The sequence below is a fragment of the Chionomys nivalis genome, chromosome 20 (assembly GCF_950005125.1).
Source record: "Chionomys nivalis chromosome 20, mChiNiv1.1, whole genome shotgun sequence".
In the NCBI taxonomy this organism is placed as follows: domain Eukaryota; kingdom Metazoa; phylum Chordata; class Mammalia; order Rodentia; family Cricetidae; genus Chionomys; species Chionomys nivalis.
In genome coordinates this window covers 3,837,443-3,857,761 of record NC_080105.1, presented here as the reverse complement: position 1 = coordinate 3,857,761, position 20,319 = coordinate 3,837,443, and the positions used below count along the sequence as shown (strand labels likewise).

The following is a 20,319-nucleotide window of genomic DNA, read 5'->3' as shown; positions in this document are numbered from 1 at the left end:
TGTGGACCCCCAACTTGGAGTCTCTGGATTCAGCTCTCTGCCCTCTATTCCAAGTTATTCTGCAAATAAGACAAGGCAATGAACACAATTCTAAATTTGAGACACGGATTTTCCTTATGAATTTGTGAATAAATTGAGGTTCTGAGAAATTGGGACTTCCAGATGGTCTAGTCACTTCTCTTTCATGTTGCTCTTTTCAGCTGTTTTTTTTTTTTAAATGATAATTGGGTACTAGTGAGAGGTAATGAGAAATTTTCTGAATCCTGCATGCTATTAAAATAAATCAGCACCAGTAATTGTATATTGTATACAGTAGCAGAATGACATACATTGTATGTTTCAAGTCCCCTAATCACAGGAAACATAAACCTGACAGTACTAAGAAATAATTAGAGACCTTAGGTTCCATAATCCCAAATGGAAACATAAACTTACATAGCATAGGAAATAAAACAATTAGCATGGCATAAATCCTACGCTATATACATAAAAACAATATGCATATACATATAAAACAATAGCAGTCACTCTCACAAGGCTGCACTGTGGGTGACCCAAGGCTGGGTGACCTGAGGCCATGGCAGGCGGGAGACAGACAGATATGCCATGTAGAGAGAGCTTGGGTATAGAGTTTATTTAGTGGGTATTGGGAACAGTATGAGTAAGTAGTTATGGAGGAAGGGGGAGAAGGGGACAGAAGAGAAGAAAGAGAAACAAAGGGAAGGGAGAGAGGCTGAAGCTGCCTCTCCAGAAGGGCGGACAGAGAGAGGAGAGCTGGAGAGGAGGGAGATTGGGAGTGGGCCAGGCTTGTCTCTTAAAGGGCCAGGGTACCCAGGTGACAGACCAGGACAGCAGGTTTACTTTTACAAGTGAGTAGTGTAGTAGCCTGTAATGAGTGCCTCAGTGTTCACATCCACGTTTCACCCCTTGACACAGGGCTGAGGAGCTACTGAGTAAGGAAATGTGATAATGAGGACACCTTTGTGACTTTATGACAATGACTTTCCAGATTCCCTGATACCTGTCATCATTCATGGTCCTTAACAGTTCTTCTTCCCATTGGAAAACATTCCAAGGTTCACAGCCCATTTTTCTCATAAACTATGACAGCATTTGTAGCAGTTTAATTTTTAATGTGAATATATACATAAATGATTAGATAAGATCAGCGTGGTTTTGTATATTTCTAGTTATGTGATGGTATATTAGAATACTTGAAAATGACAGGAAACGCATACTCAGCAACCAAATGAGGGTAAGACACTCGTCCCTGTCTTGTTCTTACAACTTTCATAAACATATTGCCCACCTGAGTCTGTGGCTTGAACCTGCACAGTCCCTTAGTCTGTTTTTCTTTCAGCACCTACTCTGTGATGCTCGTTTGAGGATGTAGAGCTTTCTGAAAGTAGGGATGGGTTGGAGGAAGCACATCACTAGGAACAGACCTGCATTTGAAGATTATATCCACTTATTTCCTGTCAGTAGCTTCTTGTCTGCCAGTTACTGTGTGGTCTGAATAAGAATGGCCCACATAGGCTCATATTTTTGAATGCTTAGTCACCAGGGAGTGGAACTGTGAAAGGATTAGGAGGTATGGCCTTGTTGGAGGTTCTGAATTCAATTCCCGGCAACCACATGGTGGCTCACAACCATCTGTAAAGAGGTCTGGTGCCCTCTTCTGGCCTGCAGACAAGCACACAGACAGAATATTGTATACATAATAAATAAATAAATAAATAAATAAATAAATAAATAAATAAATAATTTTTAAAAAAGAATAGTTTCTGATGATGCTAAGTGTGTAGTAGCAAGTAGCACAGTAAGTCAGCACCAGTTCAGAAGCACAGAAATGGATGTTGTTCCATACAGTCTACAGAATTTGGTGAACTATGATATATTCGATATATTATAAAACTATTGTTTTAGGTGATTTTGTTCAACTATAGACTAATAAAAATGTTCTGAACATACGGACGCTAGACTCAGCTTTGAAGTTTAGTAACATGTATCAAATGCATTTTCAACCTATAATACACTTATTTAAGCTTGGATTTTTGGAAACATACCACCAAAGTAGAACAATTGTATTTACTGAAGAACAATGTTTTCTACAAAATACTATGCCTAAACAATAAACAGTAAGTTAAAACAAAAGAAAACCCCACAAAGCAGGGGTCTAGGAGATTGAAGTTGGTTTCACACTCACAGCAAGGCCAAATCTTATAGATGTCACACAGATCCAGACGTAGATGTCCCTAAGTGATTCAAATGAACAAAACAACAAAAAATCCTGCACAAGTCTTTAAACTTGGAGAAACTGTATTTTTAAAACACATAAAGGAACCGCACCTACCCTTATTAACTGTACTGAGTCCTAATGGCTTAGGTTTCCTTTTATTCCATCACTGCCTCCTTCCTGGTAAGAAATACTAACTACCAAAGACATAACCGTATTCACACCTACAGTGCAGCCAGGCATGTGTATACATGTCTAGTAGAAATGCAGTATGGGGGGAAATTTTATGTTTAGTATCAAGAGAGTCCTCTAAAACAAACAAATCCTTCAGAAATTTAAGACTAACTTTTAAGCATTGCATGACTCAGGTGTATTATCCTTAAAATAGTGAATTACAGGTCAACCTGGGTTCAGAGTAAGGTACTGTCTCGAAAAACAAACAGTTAAAAAGAAAAGTGATTTTAATGAGAAAACACATGATCACTTATGGTTTATGGACAAATTACATATTAGTTCACAAAAGGTAAGGACCCTGTAGTCTCTGGTAAAAAGGCACTTAATCCAGCATGTGTCTTTTGGTATGAGTAAAGTACAAAAGACAAAGTAAAAGTTACAACACAAGTCTGAAATAAAATTAACATATGGATAAAGGTGCCATTACTTGTAAGCACAGGATAATAATTTGACAGTAAGGGAAAATACTGGCATATATCCTACCTAATATATGATTATGATAGGATATTTGCAGGTATCTTTTGATTTGATAATCTGTAAATTGACCAAAAAAATAGTTGAGAACTCTAATGTGCAAAGTTTTCAAGAAAACACATATGAAAATATAAAACACAAAATGTAAAATTACCTGAGAAGTAAACAACTGGACTGCATTGAGATGCTACAGTAAAATAGCGCAATTATGCTCTGTCATTTCCAGAAACGACTAGATTACCAGAGCAACTGGGAGTGGGGAAATGGAAGAGGTGTGGCATAACTGGCAGAAGCAGGTCACTGAGAATGTGTGTCCTTCTTATATCTTCAACTGATCCCTTATAATCCACACTATTTACTTCTGTATGCACAATGATAGACACTCTTCCACTTAATGACTTCTCTGCCATAATGGACTGTGAGCCAAAATAAGGAAAAGAATAGAAAAGATACAGTATAAATATCAAAGAGCCAGGCATGGTGGTGCATGCCTTTAATACCAGCATTGCGGAGGCAGAGGCAGGTAGATCTCTCTGAGTTAGATGTCAGCCTGGTCTAAAGGGTGAGTTCTAGGGCAGCTAGGGCTACACAGAGAAACCTTGTTCCAAAAAATAAAAACAAAAAATCCTAAAACCCCAACAAAATAAAACAAGACAAAAAACATCAAAGAACCTGCTACATGATCTCAATAGAGAAAGAAGTTCTACAAATAAACTTCAACAGTTCATTAATATTACTCTAAACAATATTAGAAACACATCGTGTTACATATGGATCCAATGTGAAAATTTCCATGACTTGGGTAAAAAGAGATCTACCTTTTAAATTCATGACTCACTGCTTAAAGAGACCTTAGAGATGAAGTCATCTGAAAAATTATTTACAGAGTAAGAAATAGAAGTAAACATTCCAGAGACTTATTTTCTCAATTATTAACCAATTAATGCAATATTCTTTCTCAAACTTATTCACAAGAATTTTTAAAAAATTATGAATTCTATTACATAAGGAATTTTCACAAAATCCTGAAAACTGTTTCATAGTTGATAACTTTGTTATACAAGTTTGGATACTGGGTAAATTTTCAGAGGTCCACCAACTGAAGACATCTGCACATCCATTTAAGATTTCTCACTATAGTATGTACTAGCATGTCTGTGAATACAGCCAACATGACTAAAGGCATTCCTTCTGACAACATGACACTTGTTCTCTGCTCTATGCATTGCCATGTTAAGAATAATTTCCCATGTTCTACACTTAGGAATTCCTTCTAGTGTGAGTCTTCTCGTGTATTTTAAGGGAGCTGGAACGAGTAAAGGCTTTCCCACATTGCTTGCAAATGTAAGGTTTCTTGCCAGTGTGAATTTGTTCATGTCTCTGACAATCACTTAAAGTATAAAAGGATTTCCCACACTGTTTACACACAAAAGGTTTCTCTCCACTATGAATCCTTTCATGACGTCGAAGGGAACTATGACCAGTAAAGGCTTTCACACATTGCTTACACTTATATGGTTTCTCTCCAGTATGAATTCGTTCATGTATTCTAAACTTACTAAAAGAAATAAAACCCTTCCCACACTGCTCACATACATAGGGCTTTTCACCACTGTGAATCCTTTCATGATTTCGAAGGGCACTGGGATTTGTGAAGGCTTTTCCACAATTCTTACAGACATAGGGTTTCTCACCAGTGTGAATTTGTTCATGTCTTTGACAACCACTCAAAGAAGAGAAACCTTTTCCACAATGCTTACATACATAGGGTTTTTCCCCACTGTGAATTCTTTCATGTCTTCGAAGTGAACTATGATCGGTAAAGGCTTTACCACATTGTTTACATACACAGAGTTTCTCCCCAGAATGAGTTGATTCATGTTTTCGGAAGTTACTGGAAGAAATAAAACCTTTCCCACACTGCTTACATACATAGGGTTTTTCCCCACAGTGAATCCTTTCATGGCATCGAAGGGAGGTGTGCCGAGTGAAGGCTTTTCCACACTGCTTACATACATAGGGTTTCTCCCCACTATGAATCCTTTCATGGTATCGAAGGGAACTGTCAACACTAAAGACTTTCCCACACTGCTTACATTTATAGGGTTTCTCTCCAGTGTGAGTCCTTTCATGTATTCGAAGGGTACTCGAAGAATTGAAACCTTTTCCACATTGCAAACATACATGGGGCTTCTCACCACTGTGAATCCTCTCGTGATATCGAAGGGAACTGAGAGTAGTGAAGGCTTTATCACACAGCTTGCATACATAGGGCTTTTCTCCAGTGTGACATCGTTTATGTGTCTGAATAGAATTGTAATAACTGAAGGCTTTCCCACACTGCTTACAGACATAGGGTTTCTCTCCAGTGTGACATCGTTTATGTGTCTGAAAAGAATAGTAGTAAGTGAAAGCCTTCCCACATTGTGTACACACATAAGGTTTTTCTCCAGTGTGAGTTCTTTCATGGTCTTGAAAGTTAGTCAAGTAACTGAAAGCCTTACCACATAGATTGCATCTGTATGGTTTCTCTCCAGTATGAGTACGTTCATGTCTTCGAATGTTACTCAGAAAAGAAAAGGATTTCCCACATTGTGTACATAAATAGGGTTTCTCTCCAGTGTGAGTTCTTTCATGTTCTTGAAAGTTAGTTAAACAAGTGAAGGTTTTATCACATATATTACATTTGTATGGCTTCTCTCCAGTGTGAGTTCGTTCATGTCTTCTAATGTTACTCAAAAAAGAAAAGGTTTTCCCACATTGTTTACATACATAGGGTTTCTTTCCAGTGTGGATCTTTTCAACATACTGAAGAAAATCAGAATAAGTAAAGGCATTATAATGCTGCTTATCCATACACATTTCTTCTCTATTTTCATTATTCACACGTATTTGAATGCAACCATTACTTTTGAAGATTTTCTCACACTGGTTAAATTCATAGGAGCTCTGTTCAGTGTCAGTGTCTTCACGCTTCAGAAAGCCTTCTGGATAAATGAAGGCTTTCTCACATTCCCCAATCTTAAAGAGTCTCTCTCCACATAGCTCATATTGATGAGGTTTGTGTGTAGTCTGAAGAGGCATAGACATATTAAGAGATGAATGACCAATGAGCATGTTGTCTTCATATACATGACTTTCACAAATCATTGTTCTATGAGAAAATTTCCTGTTCACAATGGTGTTGGGAATCTGTCTGAAGATTTCTTCACATTCACTATCTTTGTTATGTTCCAACAGTCTTTCTTCAACTTCATTTCTGTTTTTTAAAAAAAGGAAAGTATACCAATAAAGTTATAAATTCCCTATCAGCAGAATTCCTGAGAATTTCTGAATATGACTGAAGATTCTACAGAATGTAGAGACAGGTAATATCAAGACACTGTATTTATATAGGGTTTTTTTTTGTGTTAACATTTATTTACTATTTGTGTGTGCACATGCTATGGTGTGCATAAGAAAGTCAGAGGACAGCTTGTAAGAGTTGATTCTCTTCTTCTATTATATAGGTGTCAGAGATTAAACTTGGGTCATCAGGCTTGGTAGTGAATACCTTTACCTGATGAGTCATTTTCCTAGCCCAATCATATGGGGCTTCTTAATACCTCTCATAGGCTAATTATTTTGGAAACAATGAATGTCTAGGTCTTATTTAGTTTTAAGGTCAATTTCTTGCTATGATGCATGGGCTACCTTCAAATTCGGCACCCCTTCAGACTCCTAATAGCTGGGAATGAGGGCATGAATGATCATATTTGCTTCTATATCACAGGTAAATGTATTTGATTATTCTTTATGGAAAATGCTTAAGCAAAAACTATTCTTTATCTAATTTTTTTCATATATATCTTGAAGATTGTTCATTCTGAGAGTAAACATAAAATTTCTTTATATTTTATATATACTCCATATTCAAAGTTTCAAGGAAGGTACAAACACTATTTTTTATTAACTTTGTTGTTTGGACAAAAGTTTGTATGTACAAATCAATTAGAAAGTACCTCTTACTTGCATCATCACGGCAATACTGTAAATACTTCTAGTCCTATACATACTTTTGGAGATAAATGCTTTAGATTACATCACCTTGAAGCTATCAGGAGAACTAGCCAAAGAAGCTGACTTGATTTTAAAAACTACTGGCCATTTCCAGATTATGAGACATGTTATCATGAGCTGGCAGGGTTACCTTTGATTTCTTCTGGAATATCTGTGGTCATTGTCTATGTGCTGGTCTTCTTGTGTTTTTCCTAGAATACAGACCCAGGGAAATCTGATTTATTTACTTATAATGGAAAAAAAATACTAGATTCTACGTATAACATGACCATGACTGATATAGCCACCAGATTTGCCCTTTCCATATTTCAAATGATGGAGCAACATTTTTGAGCAAGACTTATAATCTGATTGGCTAAGTAAAAGAATGAGTATGACCTCATTCATACCTATGGCAGCCAGGTTCCTGAAGGTTTCCTCCATCACATCTCTGTGCAGCTTCTTTTGGGAAGGATCTAGTAAAGCCCACTCCTCCACAGTGAAGTTTACAGCCACATCTTCAAAGGTCACAGAGCCCTAAAGTAGCCAAGACATTTCCAGAAGAAAAGATGAGACACACAACATTGAAAATCTAAATGTTCAATACATATCCTGACCATCACATTCTTATTTTTACATTCATAACTGTACTCTCCGACACAAGAATTCTCACATCAGCTTTGAATTCTTGGTAAAGCACAACAATCACAAAATACCAAGTATGTTGCTGGAGATTACACTTTCTACTGGTGTACAAGCCTTTATCATTCCCCAATACTACTACTAGTGCAGACATGAGTTAACAAGCAGCTGCTTTAAAATCACATATTTTAAGAATAGATTATGAGGGTGAGTGGCCTCATCCAATACTAGTTGCCATAAATATTCTGCCTCATTATAGATCTAAAGCAATGCAGCTAAGTGACAAGAATGAATTATCTGAACCTTGTCATAAAATAAGCCTGTTAAAAAGTATAAGCTACTTTTCTCATCATGTGACTAAATAGTAATTCATGAAAGATTTATTTTGAATCATGTCTTGAGAGCATCTATCGTGGGGTTGGAGGCGGACACTGGGGACAGGATCATGCAGCATGGACTCCACATCAGGGAAGAACAGGAAACAGAGCAGGGAATGTTGGTTTACATTTTAATTATTCCTTTCCCCTCTTTTATTTGTCTGGCATCTCAGACCATGGTTATGTGTAATGGTTAGTGATGAATAACCAGGCAGATGGGCATCTGGGTACACCTGAAGAGATTTATCTTGATTATGCTTACCGATGTGAGATAATCCATTTTAATTGTGGGTGAGGCCAACCCCTGGCCATGGGAGTCTTGACTGTATAAAATGGGGAAGGTGAGCTGAATACTAGCATGCATTCATTACTTTCTTCTTCTGACTTCAATGTAATATGACCAGCTGCTTCAAGTTCCTGCTCCCTTGGCTTCCCTATCAGGATGAATTATGTTTTGAACTGTGAATTAAACCTTTCCTGTCTTAAATTGCATTTGTCACTTATCATAACAACACAAAAAGAAAGTAAGATAGGTACTACCTAGATTCAGAGTGCGTATTCCCTCCTCAGTTACCTTTCTGCAAACACTTTCATGGACGTACCCAGGGTGTGTTTCCTAGGTGATTCCAAATTATGTCAACAAGAAGACTAATCATTACAAAAACCTTCAATTGCTTTTCTTAGGTACATTGTATACTAATGCAAAGATAATTAACATATCCCATTATTCAAGATAACATTAACAAACTGGTTAAAAATAGATCATTGGCCTAGCCCAATTGTCATGAGGCTTTCTCTCCAGCTGATGGGAACAGATGCAGAGACCTACAGCCAAACATTAGGCGGAAATTGGGTGGGGAAGGAAAGACTTCAGGAGCCAGAGGGGTGAAGACACCAGGAGAACATGACCCACAGAATCAACTAAGCAGATCTCATAGGGCTCACAGTGGCAATCACATGAGCCTGCATGGGTCTGCGCTAGGTATTCTGCATAAATGTTATGGTTGTTAGCTTGGTGTTTTTGTGGGACTCATAACAGTGGGAGCTTATTTTGGGGACTCCTTTTCTCCTACTGGGTTGCCTCAAACAGCCTTGATATGAAAGTTTGTGCCTAGTTTTATTTCATCTTGCTATGTTGTGTTGGCTGATATCTCTGAAAGGCCTGCTCTTTCCTGAAGGGAGATGGAGGAGAAAATGGATCTGGGGGAGAGAAGACGTGGGGGGAGGCTAGAAGGAGTGGAGGGAAGGGAAACTGTTATATAAAATAACAACAATAAAAAGAATAGATAGTGGAAAGGTCTAGGCGATGGTTCAATATATAAAGCACCTGCTGTGTAAATAAGCCTGAGTTTGAACTCCCAGAACTCAAGTAAAGCCAGACATGGTAAGGCATATTTATAATTTCACCGTGGAATCCTGTGAAATCAAAACTAAGTTAAATTTATTTTCTTACTGGAAACAGGAAGAATCAAGGCATAGTTATAATAAAATCAAAGCAAAGAACCTAATAGTTCAGTGTCAAAGTTCTAAGAACTCCTATGGCAAGATGGTATGTAGAGACAGGAGAATCCCTGGAAGCTGGTGGGCCAGCTAACCTGGCCTATGCAGTAGTGAACAACAAAGACTGTCATCTGATTTCTAAACACAACTGTATGTGCGAGAGTGCACCTGCATGTACACATGTACACACACACAGACACAGACAGACAGACAGACAGACAGAAATGGATCATGGAAAAAGTAACAGTATTTAACTGGCTCAAATGAAAACAAAAAGTTGGTTTATCAAATAGCAGGCATTTAACAACAACGGTATTAACCACAATCTTTTTAACACAGAATAAAAGAAAAACTGACTTTTGGAAACATGCATTACATTTCCCCTCTTTATGAGCAGGAATCAAGCTATTCACTGAAATAGGAAAAAACAACTTCAATATTTTGAGATCACAGTCCAGTTTTGAGTTTTAGACTGTAATAAATGGATGGAGACATTTAAACCTATGGATATTGGGTTAGGCTTTAAGATAGGAGGGCAGGGATAGCTAGCCCCAGTTTGATTTTGTACAGGATGAAAACAAGGCAACAGATCAAAGTGAGTGGTTGTAGGTGATAGCCCAGAAAAAGCAAACTTGGTGGGCTTAAGGGAGTATGGAGAAAAACAAAGCAGGAGAAGCAGAATTCCCCAACCCAAAGCACTCTGACTTGTGGAGGGAGACGATCCTCTTTGTAGGAGTTAGGTAAGAGAAAACTACAGTCTGGTGAAGAAAGATGCAGGCTTCTAAAGAGCACACATAGCTGATTAACAAGGAACAATGAGTCAAAATGACATTACAATCCTAAGCATATGCAAAGGCTTTGATGCTCCTAATTGTATAAAAAGCATACCAGAGGCTGGTTTCAGAACCCACATGGTGGCTCACAGTCACCCATAACTCTAGTTGCAGGGGACCTACAGTTTCAAGGAATGCCCTCTTCTGACCTCCACAGGCATCAGACATGCATGTGGTGCATACACGTTGGCAAGATACTCATACATATATAGTAAATATATACAAAAAAGCATACTATTGGAATTAAAGATAGATTAACACTAATCCAATACTATTAGGTAGCTAATGTCCCACGGTCTCCAATAGACAGGTTATATGGACAAGAAATAGAAACATCAGAATCAGGAGTTAGAGTTATACATCGAATGAATGTAACAGATATCTATAGAATATTCTGCCCAACTATCAATGAATATATATTCTACTCAGCAGCCCATGGAAACTTCCCCAAAATAGACTATATCCTGGGGCACAAAACAAATCTCAACAAATTTTGAACGACTGAAATAACCTCATGTATCCTACCAGACCACGATGCAAAAAAACTTAAAATCAAGAGTAAGGAAATCTTTAGTGTGCACCCAAACTCAGAGACTAAATAGCTCATTATTGAAGGGTGAATAGGCTAAACAGGAAATCAAGAAAGAAGTCAAAATTCCTGGAACTAAACCAAAGTGAAAACACAAAACCTACGGGACACATTAAAAACAAAACAAAAAACAACAACAAAACAAAGCATATCACAACAGTCCCGCTAAGGGAGCTTACAGCTTCAAATGCTATAAACTTCGCCTGTTTCACTTACAGTTCACAGGGGAACCCAGACTCAGGTTAAGCCATCTCACCACACAGGCACAGCATGAGTGGTCCAAGTTTTACCCGCTGTACGCGTGTACCACAAAGATGTCTGTGCCCTACCTGCCCACAGGCATCGAACACGCAAGAGCTCAGGTCCTCTAGAGCTTTCGTTTTATGCTCGGGATCCCGTTGAGCTTCTGTGGTCTCCAGACACTGAGTAGAGAAACTCTGAGTGGCTAAGACATTTGGGGATCTCCACATACGTTATTTTCCTTCCTCCCATTCCTTTTCCGGGAAACAGCACCGACTACAGGCCGTTCATCTCACAGTGCTTTCTCCTTCTTGAGGACCATTTCTCCTGTTCTTAGATGATGACATTTAAAATATCTATCCATTTTTTAACCTATTACTCAGCAGGATACAAACTACCCAGAGACCCACTTTTGTTTCAAAACAACCTCATCAGTAATTACAAAATCCTTCTGTAATGTAATGTTTCCAAGTTTCTCTCGGTTTTCCCAATCTCGTCACTTTCTTATTCACCCTCATCGTGAGCTAGAACCGGGAGTCTGACCTCAGAGGAAACTCGATTTCAGAGCTGAAGTTGCTACAGTCCCGTCGTCTCAAAAATTGTCCGTCCCTAAAAACCAATACGCCTTTTATGATCACCCCCCCCCCCCGAGATGCTTGCACACATTATACCTGAGGCTTCCCCGCTATTGCCAATACTCGCTTGAAATAAAAGTCATGTCCCACCTCGCCTTCATCCTACTTTAAATCAATGCCCACAAGCAGTTCTAAGGCAAAAACGTTCACCGCGTCATGGAGGGCCTCGATTTCCCTCTTCCACTCCGGTCCCAGCTACGTGTATGAACGAGTCTGCCAAGCAGTAAATACCGAGACATTTAGGGACGTTGAGGCCCACTTGGATGGGGAGTGGGGTAGAGCAAACTCATGGATTTCAGACACTGCTTCTAGGACCCGCAGGGCTTCTCAGGACGCCGAGCACCCGCGGGCCCCCTCCCCGATAGCCGGGGGCCGTCACCCTGGGAGCGTCCGCAGTCCTGCCCGCCCGCTGCTCACCATGCCTGCGCCCTGGCCTCCAGCGGCCACACAGCGGCTCGCCCCGCACCGCCGCTGAGGCTCGGGCGCCCCGGCTCCCTCAGCTGACGGGAGGGCCCCGCGACGGCGGGAGAGGGACTTCCGCCCGGCTCGCCGGCACTCGGGACATCGGACACCAAGTCGGCACCCGCGCGTGCCTCGGCCTCAAAACCGTTCCTGCGGGGAGGTGTCACATGGCTACGGAGGTCGAGCCACCCTGACTCCCTCTGTGTCAGGGCAGATCCGCGCAGAGGGCGTCACCAGAAAGGAAGATGGCGGGTGAGGGACTTCCGCCCCGCCCGCCGCTGCGCCTGCTCCGACAGCTCGCGGGGCAGCCCCCGGCCGCCACCACCGCTGCCAAGGTTGGCCATCCCACAGCTCCGGAGGCAGAGCGGCTCCTGCTACCTCAGGGGAAGCAACCTGCAATCCTGCGGCTCTCATGACGCAAAGAAAAAGGAAGATCGGCGTCTGCTAGTACTCAGTGGACCGTCTTGCTTGTTGATTCCTGGAGATGAAGTCATGAATGGGCACAGGAAATCCCTGACTTAGTGTCCTACAGACAGCACCCTTTACTTCAATGAACCAATGGATTTTCGGGGGAAGCAAGAGCTGTTTACCACCTGCTCAAGGGGTCTTTTTAGAGATCTCCATTCAGGTGAAGCCAGAAACACACACACACACACACACACACACACACACACACACACACACACACACACTTTGCTGTAGAAAAGAATTTCAGGCTGAGTCAAAATGAAGCAAGACTGTGTGAGGTTTAATATAAACACCGGAGAGATGGCTTAAAGATTACAAAAACTGACCTGTCTTCCAGAGGACTCGGGCTCATTTCCTAGGACCCACAGAGTGTATAAACTTCAGTTCCAGGGGCTCTAACACCCTTTTCTGGCCTCTGTGACACCAGGCAGACATGTGGTGTACAGATGTACATGCAGATAAAACACCCGCAGGCATAAAATAAAAGATGTGGCCTTTTCATCCCTGGGTTCTCACTCAGTTTGTTTTCTACTTCCAATTATTTTACTGCAGATTTCACGATGTTGTTTTCTTTATGGCTGAGCAGAATTTCCGTTGTGCTTTTCATTATCTACTCAGCAATTGAAAGGCATTTGGTTGTTTCTGCTTCCTACCTATTATGAATAGGACAACAATGAACATGGTTGAGCAAGTGTCTGTAGGCCAGGATATAGAGCCCTTTTGGCATAAGCCAAGTAGTGGTAGAGCTGGGTTACTTGTCTTCACCAGGTTTTGGTCTCTAGTATACTAAAATGCAAATGTATTAACTGAGATTATTTTAACAATAATTTTCTCCCAGCTGTCAGTTTTCCAACCATGTCCCCATTTCGACACAAATTTCATAGCTGCTCCATGACCTGCACAATTTAACTGACATCATTTTTTCTTGTATTCTGTGCTCGTTCAGTAGGATTTATAGACTCTGGTAACCGGATGGTCGCTTCAAAAATGCTCCCAACTACTGTGAAATAGTTCCCGTCCTACCTGTTTATCAACCCCCTTTTTATTATCTAACTAGCCCATATTAATCCTTTATGAGTCTGACAGACAACAGAAGATAGGAGTGAACACAGACAATCAGATTAATAATAGCCTTTAGACAATCACACAAATACCATCAGAGAAGATCTGAGAGTGATCTCTCCATGGAAATGTGCCAGACCTCCTTAGCCTTGTTCCCCAGGGAAAGATGAATGTGCTATCTGCCTGTTCAGTAGCCCCACAACTCAGGACAATCAGATCTGCAGCCACAGGACATCGTGTGATGTGGGTACCTCCAGCCAATGAGAGACAGTCAAGCCCTCCCTCTGGCTGGAAGGGCATCTACCTAGATTTTGCTGCCTCATCTCCACTCAGTAGCTTTGAGACTATCCTTTAAACTCAAGCCAGGCTTTCCTCCATCCTATAGACCTAGAGGTACAGGCCCTGAGATATTTTTTTGCCCAACAGAAATGAATAGTAAATTATAACCTTTTTAAAAATAATAGTCCAGTGATGTTTTCAACTTCAGTAGCAAGGTCACATATGAATTAACTTTTAAAATAACCATTAGAATTCATGAATGTGTTTAAACTTTGAACTTTTGAAGAGAATTTTTACCTGATGTTAGCAAAAGGATGTGGCATTTGGGAAAGATATGCACACTAGCAGTCCTGAACTAGACAGCAGTATAGAGAACCCTCCACAGTCACTGCGACCTTCCCCTTGGTGATGTGGTAGACAGGGAGGAAGGTCGCCCAGACGCTGCAGAACACCAGCATGATGAAGGTCAGGAACTAGGTTTCACTGAAGGTGTCAGGCAGGTTTCTGGCAAAGAAAGCCACAGTGAAGAAACTTCCTAGGGCCAGAGAGCCCAAGTATCTGAGAACTCTGTAGAAGGCAGTGACTAAGCCGTTGTTGCACAGAATAAAGATGTGGCCATGTTGAGAATGTACATTTGTGTCAGAAAAGGAGGAGCTGTTCCTAACCATAAGTACTAAGTTGGATCAGCACACAGAAGGAAACGATACATTTCAGAGCTCTTGACATAGCATGTCCCTCATCTTCTTTCCTGCGTGAGAGATGGGAAATCACACCTACAGTAATAGTTTTGGCCAACACAGTGAAAAGAATCACAGTAAACAGGACTTCAGAAACAGGACCCTAAGGATACAGGTGACCATGCTGGGATGTTCAGTGTAGATCAGGAAATAGAGAAAGTAAAACAATAGGGAGATGAACAGAACACAGCAGTGGTGTCTTAGTGCTCCTTAAACACCACAAGAACAGGGTCTTGCAAGTTAGAGCCATTCCCATAAGCCAGAAATGTCACTCTTTTATGGAGACAGTTCTTTTGCTCCTAGTTGGCATACTGATTATCTGGACACTGTGTACATTGATCCATATCTGATGCAGAGAGGAAAATGAGCACCAATACTGTTTTAGCATTTCTCTTACTCACAGTACATTTCAAATAAATATTTTGGAGAAAGTGAAAAAATATCTCACTTTGTTGTTATAGATCACTCTGTTTTGTTATAAATTGGGTTGGTTGACACAATTATTAACAATTTATAAAGCCAATCATCTTGTTGCGGAGGAAGCAATGCATTTACATATTGATGAACATTTTAGTATCTTGGAAGAAGGCAAACATATGTTGTCTCTTAGAATATAAAGGATGCTGTAATAAAGTAACAACAACTAAATAATAAAAGTAAAAAAAATACTATTCGCAGTTCTGTAAACTGTCCAGATGAACCACACAACTTTAGATGATTCTTAAGCTTCTGAATTCTGTCTGCTTATTTCATGGACAGTACATATGTCCTCACATGGTATAAAGTGACAAAAACGCCCTTCCTAAGAGACTGAAGGAATTATATAGGCAATAATTCTATTACTGAATTTGGAGATATCATCACACTGTCAGTACTAAAAAGCCCCTTATCTTAATAGTCTCACTTTGAGGTTTATGTTTTAACATGTTAATTTTTTTTCTTTTTGGGTATAGAGTTTATTTAGTGGGTTATGGAGGGGAAAGGGAAAGGGGAGAAGATGAAAGAGGGAAGAAGGTGGGAGAAGGGAGAGGGGCAGTAGGTACCTCTCAGAAGAGGGACGGGAAGAGAGACAGCAGTCTGGAAATGGGAGGGGGAGGGAGCATTCAGAGTTTCTGTTTCATGTCAGGGGCCATCTAGTATCAAACAGAAGGAAGATGTTAGGAAAAATTTTACTTTCTCCATGTCTATTTTGTCTATATTGTATTCTTCATTGAATGTATGTCTATATGAATAATGTTTAAGTTTTCCATAATGAACAATAGATTTCCTACAGATACTTTTCCTGAAGTAATCTTTGATGTTTCCAGGAGGAAAATGCGGCCCCACAGCAACAACTCCACCTGTTTGAGGTGACATCATGATGCTGATAACACTGTTATAAGACCAGTTTTTGGGTACCAGCTGCTGACATGGTACAACTACTCATGATGTTCTGGCCAGAACTCCAAATAAGAACTTTGGAAAAAAAAACCCTATTGACTATACTAGACATTGATTTTGAAAGTAGCCATTACTTTACTTTTGCAGGATCCCATAAAGAGAACATCACCCCATGGCAGTGGGAAGCAATTCCAGAGGACAACATCCCTTCTCCCAAAAAAGTTTGTACTCAGGGTTGGGAACACCACTTAGGGGTTGTTGATTATTACTTGTATCAGGTAGAGGGTTGGGTAGAAACTATGTATGTTCAGAGATATGAAAAAAGGGATAATAATAGTGGGTAATAGAGTGAATACTTTTGAGATATTATTTATGAATAACTTACATTGGTATAGTTTTTTGTATATTGATACTAGTTCAAATTATATTTGTTATTTCTGTTTACAATATTTGTACACCTATGCAAAGTTATTCTGTAAGGTTGTATACATGCATGTTTCTACCTCGTTTAGGACATTTTGTATATTGATACAACTTTCAGGATATATTTTATATTGTATTATATATTGTTCTTACCTTTGATCAAGAAACTACACATTGTTTACATCTTGAGGTCATTATCCTAATTTGTTGCACATTTGTTTACAGATTATTTAATATTCATACACAAAACTCTTAGTGTTTAATTTATACAGGTATTAAATATTATAGTTTAATAGTTGTTCATGTTTGTTATACATATAGTCAGATTAATTAGGTTCTCTAGATACATAGAGATTATATTCTGCCTAGTTAGGTAATCTTCAACCTAGAAGCTAAACTTCAAGGATCTGTAGAACATGGCATTTAATTAACTAAGGCTTCTGCTGACATGAGACATGATTGCTCCTGACAGCACCAATCTATTCCCAAGAGAATATTGAGCACCAAAGACACTCCACTCGGAGTTTTTTTTTAATTTTTTTTTCTTGGCACAATTGGTCGTTGGGCAAGGAACTGTCCATGCCTCAAACACTGACAAAGTTTATGCTATCCAGACTGAATAAGCAGGACTCAAGGAAAAGGACTGACAAACCTTGCCAAGACATGGTAAGACAATTCTGAAAAATTACCTGCCTCTGAAAATGGTCTGTCAGTTACACCAGGCCTTAGCCAAAAATGGTTGCTTCAACATTGCAAATGAGACTTTGGGTGATTGCTCAGGTAGCAAATTGTCTCCATCATATACTGCTTAACAAGTAATATTATCTCCCTTCTTAGGCCTTTGATGATGTTGAAGATTAGATAGTCGTAGTTACCTTCATCTTATGATTTAGCCAAGCTTATCAAGACTTAGATTTTTTTGGAATAGAATGTTTATCAAAACATTTGTGCTGTGTTCCTTGCTTAATATTGTTTATGTTGGTTCTAATTTTATACTTGATATCTGTTCCTATTGCATATAGTTTTGCTTTGGGTTTGGATCACTCTTGTTTAGACAAAAGTGGGTGGTAATGGGGAAGCTTTGTTAACCAATTATCTTCAAGAGGTGGGACCAAGTTAGGGTGTGGCTTATTGGGACCCGCAGAAAAATGGGCACATGGCCCAGGTGCTCTTTCTTTGTAGTTCCCTCACAGCTGAGCTTGGATATCTCATTCCTGTTTTGTGAGTTTTCTCCTTATAATAAATAAAAATATAATTGTTTTATCGTTTGGCCAGCCTGGTTATTTCCCAAATTGAGCGAAATTCTACTTGACACTACTGAAGACATGCTTTCAATTCTCCCATCCCATACAACTTCTCCTGTAGATATTAGAAGACCGGGAGGAGTGTCCCGAATCTGTCAGTTGTTGACTACATGGCACCAGTGAATGCTATTCCAAATCTTGTGTTTCCACATATGTAATTAGGAACAATTTTATTACATTTTGCACAAAAATTATTCCATAATAATTTAGCTATTTTCCTGAGTTAAGGATTGAACTCTGGGCCTTTTACCTGCTAGATAAGTGCTCATACAACCACATCACAGGAGTTTTTATCAAAGTCAATGTCCAGGGAAGCATTGGGCAAAAATGTGGGATTCCTACTCACTCTATGGCAAATGCTAATGACAGAACCAATTAGTATTTTTGGCTATGAGTCTAAAAGGAAGACAGAGGGGATAATTAAAGATATGCCTTTAGAGGCTGGAGAGAAGATTCAGTGGTCAAGAGCCCTTGCTTCTCTTGCAGACGTCCTGAATTTAGTTTCTAGCAGCTTAAGGATAATCTCGAGGAATCTGCCCTTTCTTCTGACCTCTGATACAGAGCACATGCAGGTAAAACACCATGTACACAAAACAAAAACAGTAAATCTTAAACAAAAAAATATAGATCCATGCCTGATAACTTTCAAACCAGATACACTGAATAATATATACTAAGTTATATTTCCTCAAAAGTACTGATGCTGAAGTAAAACCCCTAATTTGCTGACTAGAGAACATGAGATTTTTGGAACATTGTAGTAGTTTGCCAGCTAATGAATGGGGATCCCCTTATAAATGAGAGTTTTGACATTGTGAAAGCTCACAAGGATTCTCCTTAGTTTATGCCATATATGTAGTTAAAAGTTTGTATACTCTCCATGGACTATGAAGCAGACAGTTATCAGAAAATGAAATTGCTCATTCTTTATCTTGAAATTCTCATTCTCAAGAAATGAAAAAAAATGCTCAAGTCACTACATCATTTATGTTACTTTCTTGAATATTAGATCGCATTTGCTAAGGGCATGACCTAATTAATTCTGTTGACAAGTTGATTCTTGTGAGACCTTTTTAAGTTCACAGTTAAGTTTCATTCATAAATAACTTTATTGTTCCATGTCTTACCTTCCTTTCCATACTCATTTTCAGTCTTTAATATCTAGTTTTCAATTTGAGGCTACGTAATATTGAATGACATTAAGTTAATAATTATTCTTTATGTGTGATAAATTAGAAGACATGCCATGACAAATGTACCTTTGATGGTTACCATGCCATTAGATTTTGTGTAGATAACTTTTTCTCAGGACAAGGGTTTTTTTTTTTTTTGAGACAGGGTTTCTCCGTAGCTTTTTGGTTCCTGTCCTAGAACTAGCTCTTGTAGACCAGGCTGGCTCACAGAGATCCACCTGCCTCTGCCTCCCGAGTGTTGGGATTAAAGGTGTGCACCACCACCGCCCGGCTTCAGGACAAGGTTTTGCTGTGTAACCCTGGATGTCCTGTCACTAGCTCTGTAGACCCAGCTTGAACTCATAGAGATCCACCTGCCTCTGCCTACTGAGTCCTGGGATTAAAGACATGTGTCACCATCGCTCAGTTTCTGCAGATGATTTTATGTCATTTTTACAGCCCTGTATTTAAGTGGGTTGATTTATTGGTTTGTTATTCTGACTTTAAATTTCCCATACTTTCTTATACATTTCTCTCTCTCTCTCTCTCTCTCTCTCTCTCTCTCTCTCTCTCTCTCTCTCTCTCTCTCATTCTTTTTTTTTCTTTTTTGGTTTTTTGAGAGATGGTTTCACTGGTTAACAGTCCTGGCTATTCAGTAACTTGCTCTGTAGACCAGGTTAACTTTAAACTCCATGAGATCTGTCTGCTTCTGCTTGCCAAATGTTGGGATTAAAAGTGTGGGCCATCACCACCCAATTTATCCACATATTACTTTTAAGAGGTTATAACCTTGATGCTTTGCTATCAAATTTGACAATTTACAACTAAGAACAACATAATGTGTTCTATTATATTTTTGTGATTGTGAATATACTTTATTTTGCTGTGCATTTACCTCACATTTACAAAAGTATGTATTTATTCATTAGTTTGTAATTTATGTGTATGCTTGTTTCTGTATGCTTGTAATTCACCATATGCATGTGATGCCCTCAGATGCTAAAAGAGGGCACTGGATCATCTGGATCTGGAGCTGGGTGTAAGGAATAAACTAGAATTGTCTGCAAATATATATATATATATATTATGTGTACATATGCATATAGTGAAAAGATATTCACACGCATTTATGTTACTAATATACTTCCATTTTACCATGTACATAAAACTAAAAAGGAAATATTAATATGCATATATAAATGTAATTTAAATGCAGGTATCTTATAACAGGTTT

General features: G+C 39.2%; 1 protein-coding gene across 1 annotated transcript; it reads right to left on the bottom strand.

Moving 5' to 3' along the window:
- Positions 1–1,864: 1,864 nt before the first annotated feature.
- On the bottom strand, positions 1,865–12,464 carry LOC130863064 (zinc finger protein 14-like). Its single transcript, XM_057752973.1, has 4 exons — positions 12,216–12,464; positions 7,393–7,519; positions 7,134–7,194; positions 1,865–6,203 (listed from the first exon to the last, which is right to left on the bottom strand). The coding sequence occupies exons 1-4, from the start codon at positions 12,216–12,218 to the stop codon at positions 4,205–4,207; spliced, it is 2,190 nt and encodes a 729-aa protein (XP_057608956.1). The 5' UTR covers positions 12,219–12,464; the 3' UTR covers positions 1,865–4,204.
- Between the last annotated feature and the right edge of the window lie 7,855 nt (positions 12,465–20,319).

Coding starts and splice junctions, on each gene's coding strand:
- LOC130863064 (XM_057752973.1), bottom strand. Junction 7,195..7,392: donor CAGGAACCTGGCTGCCATAG/GTATGAATGAGG, acceptor TCTGTATTCTAG/GAAAAACACAAGAAGACCAG. Junction 6,204..7,133: donor TATTCCAGAAGAAATCAAAG/GTAACCCTGCCA, acceptor TTTAAAAAACAG/AAATGAAGTTGAAGAAAGAC.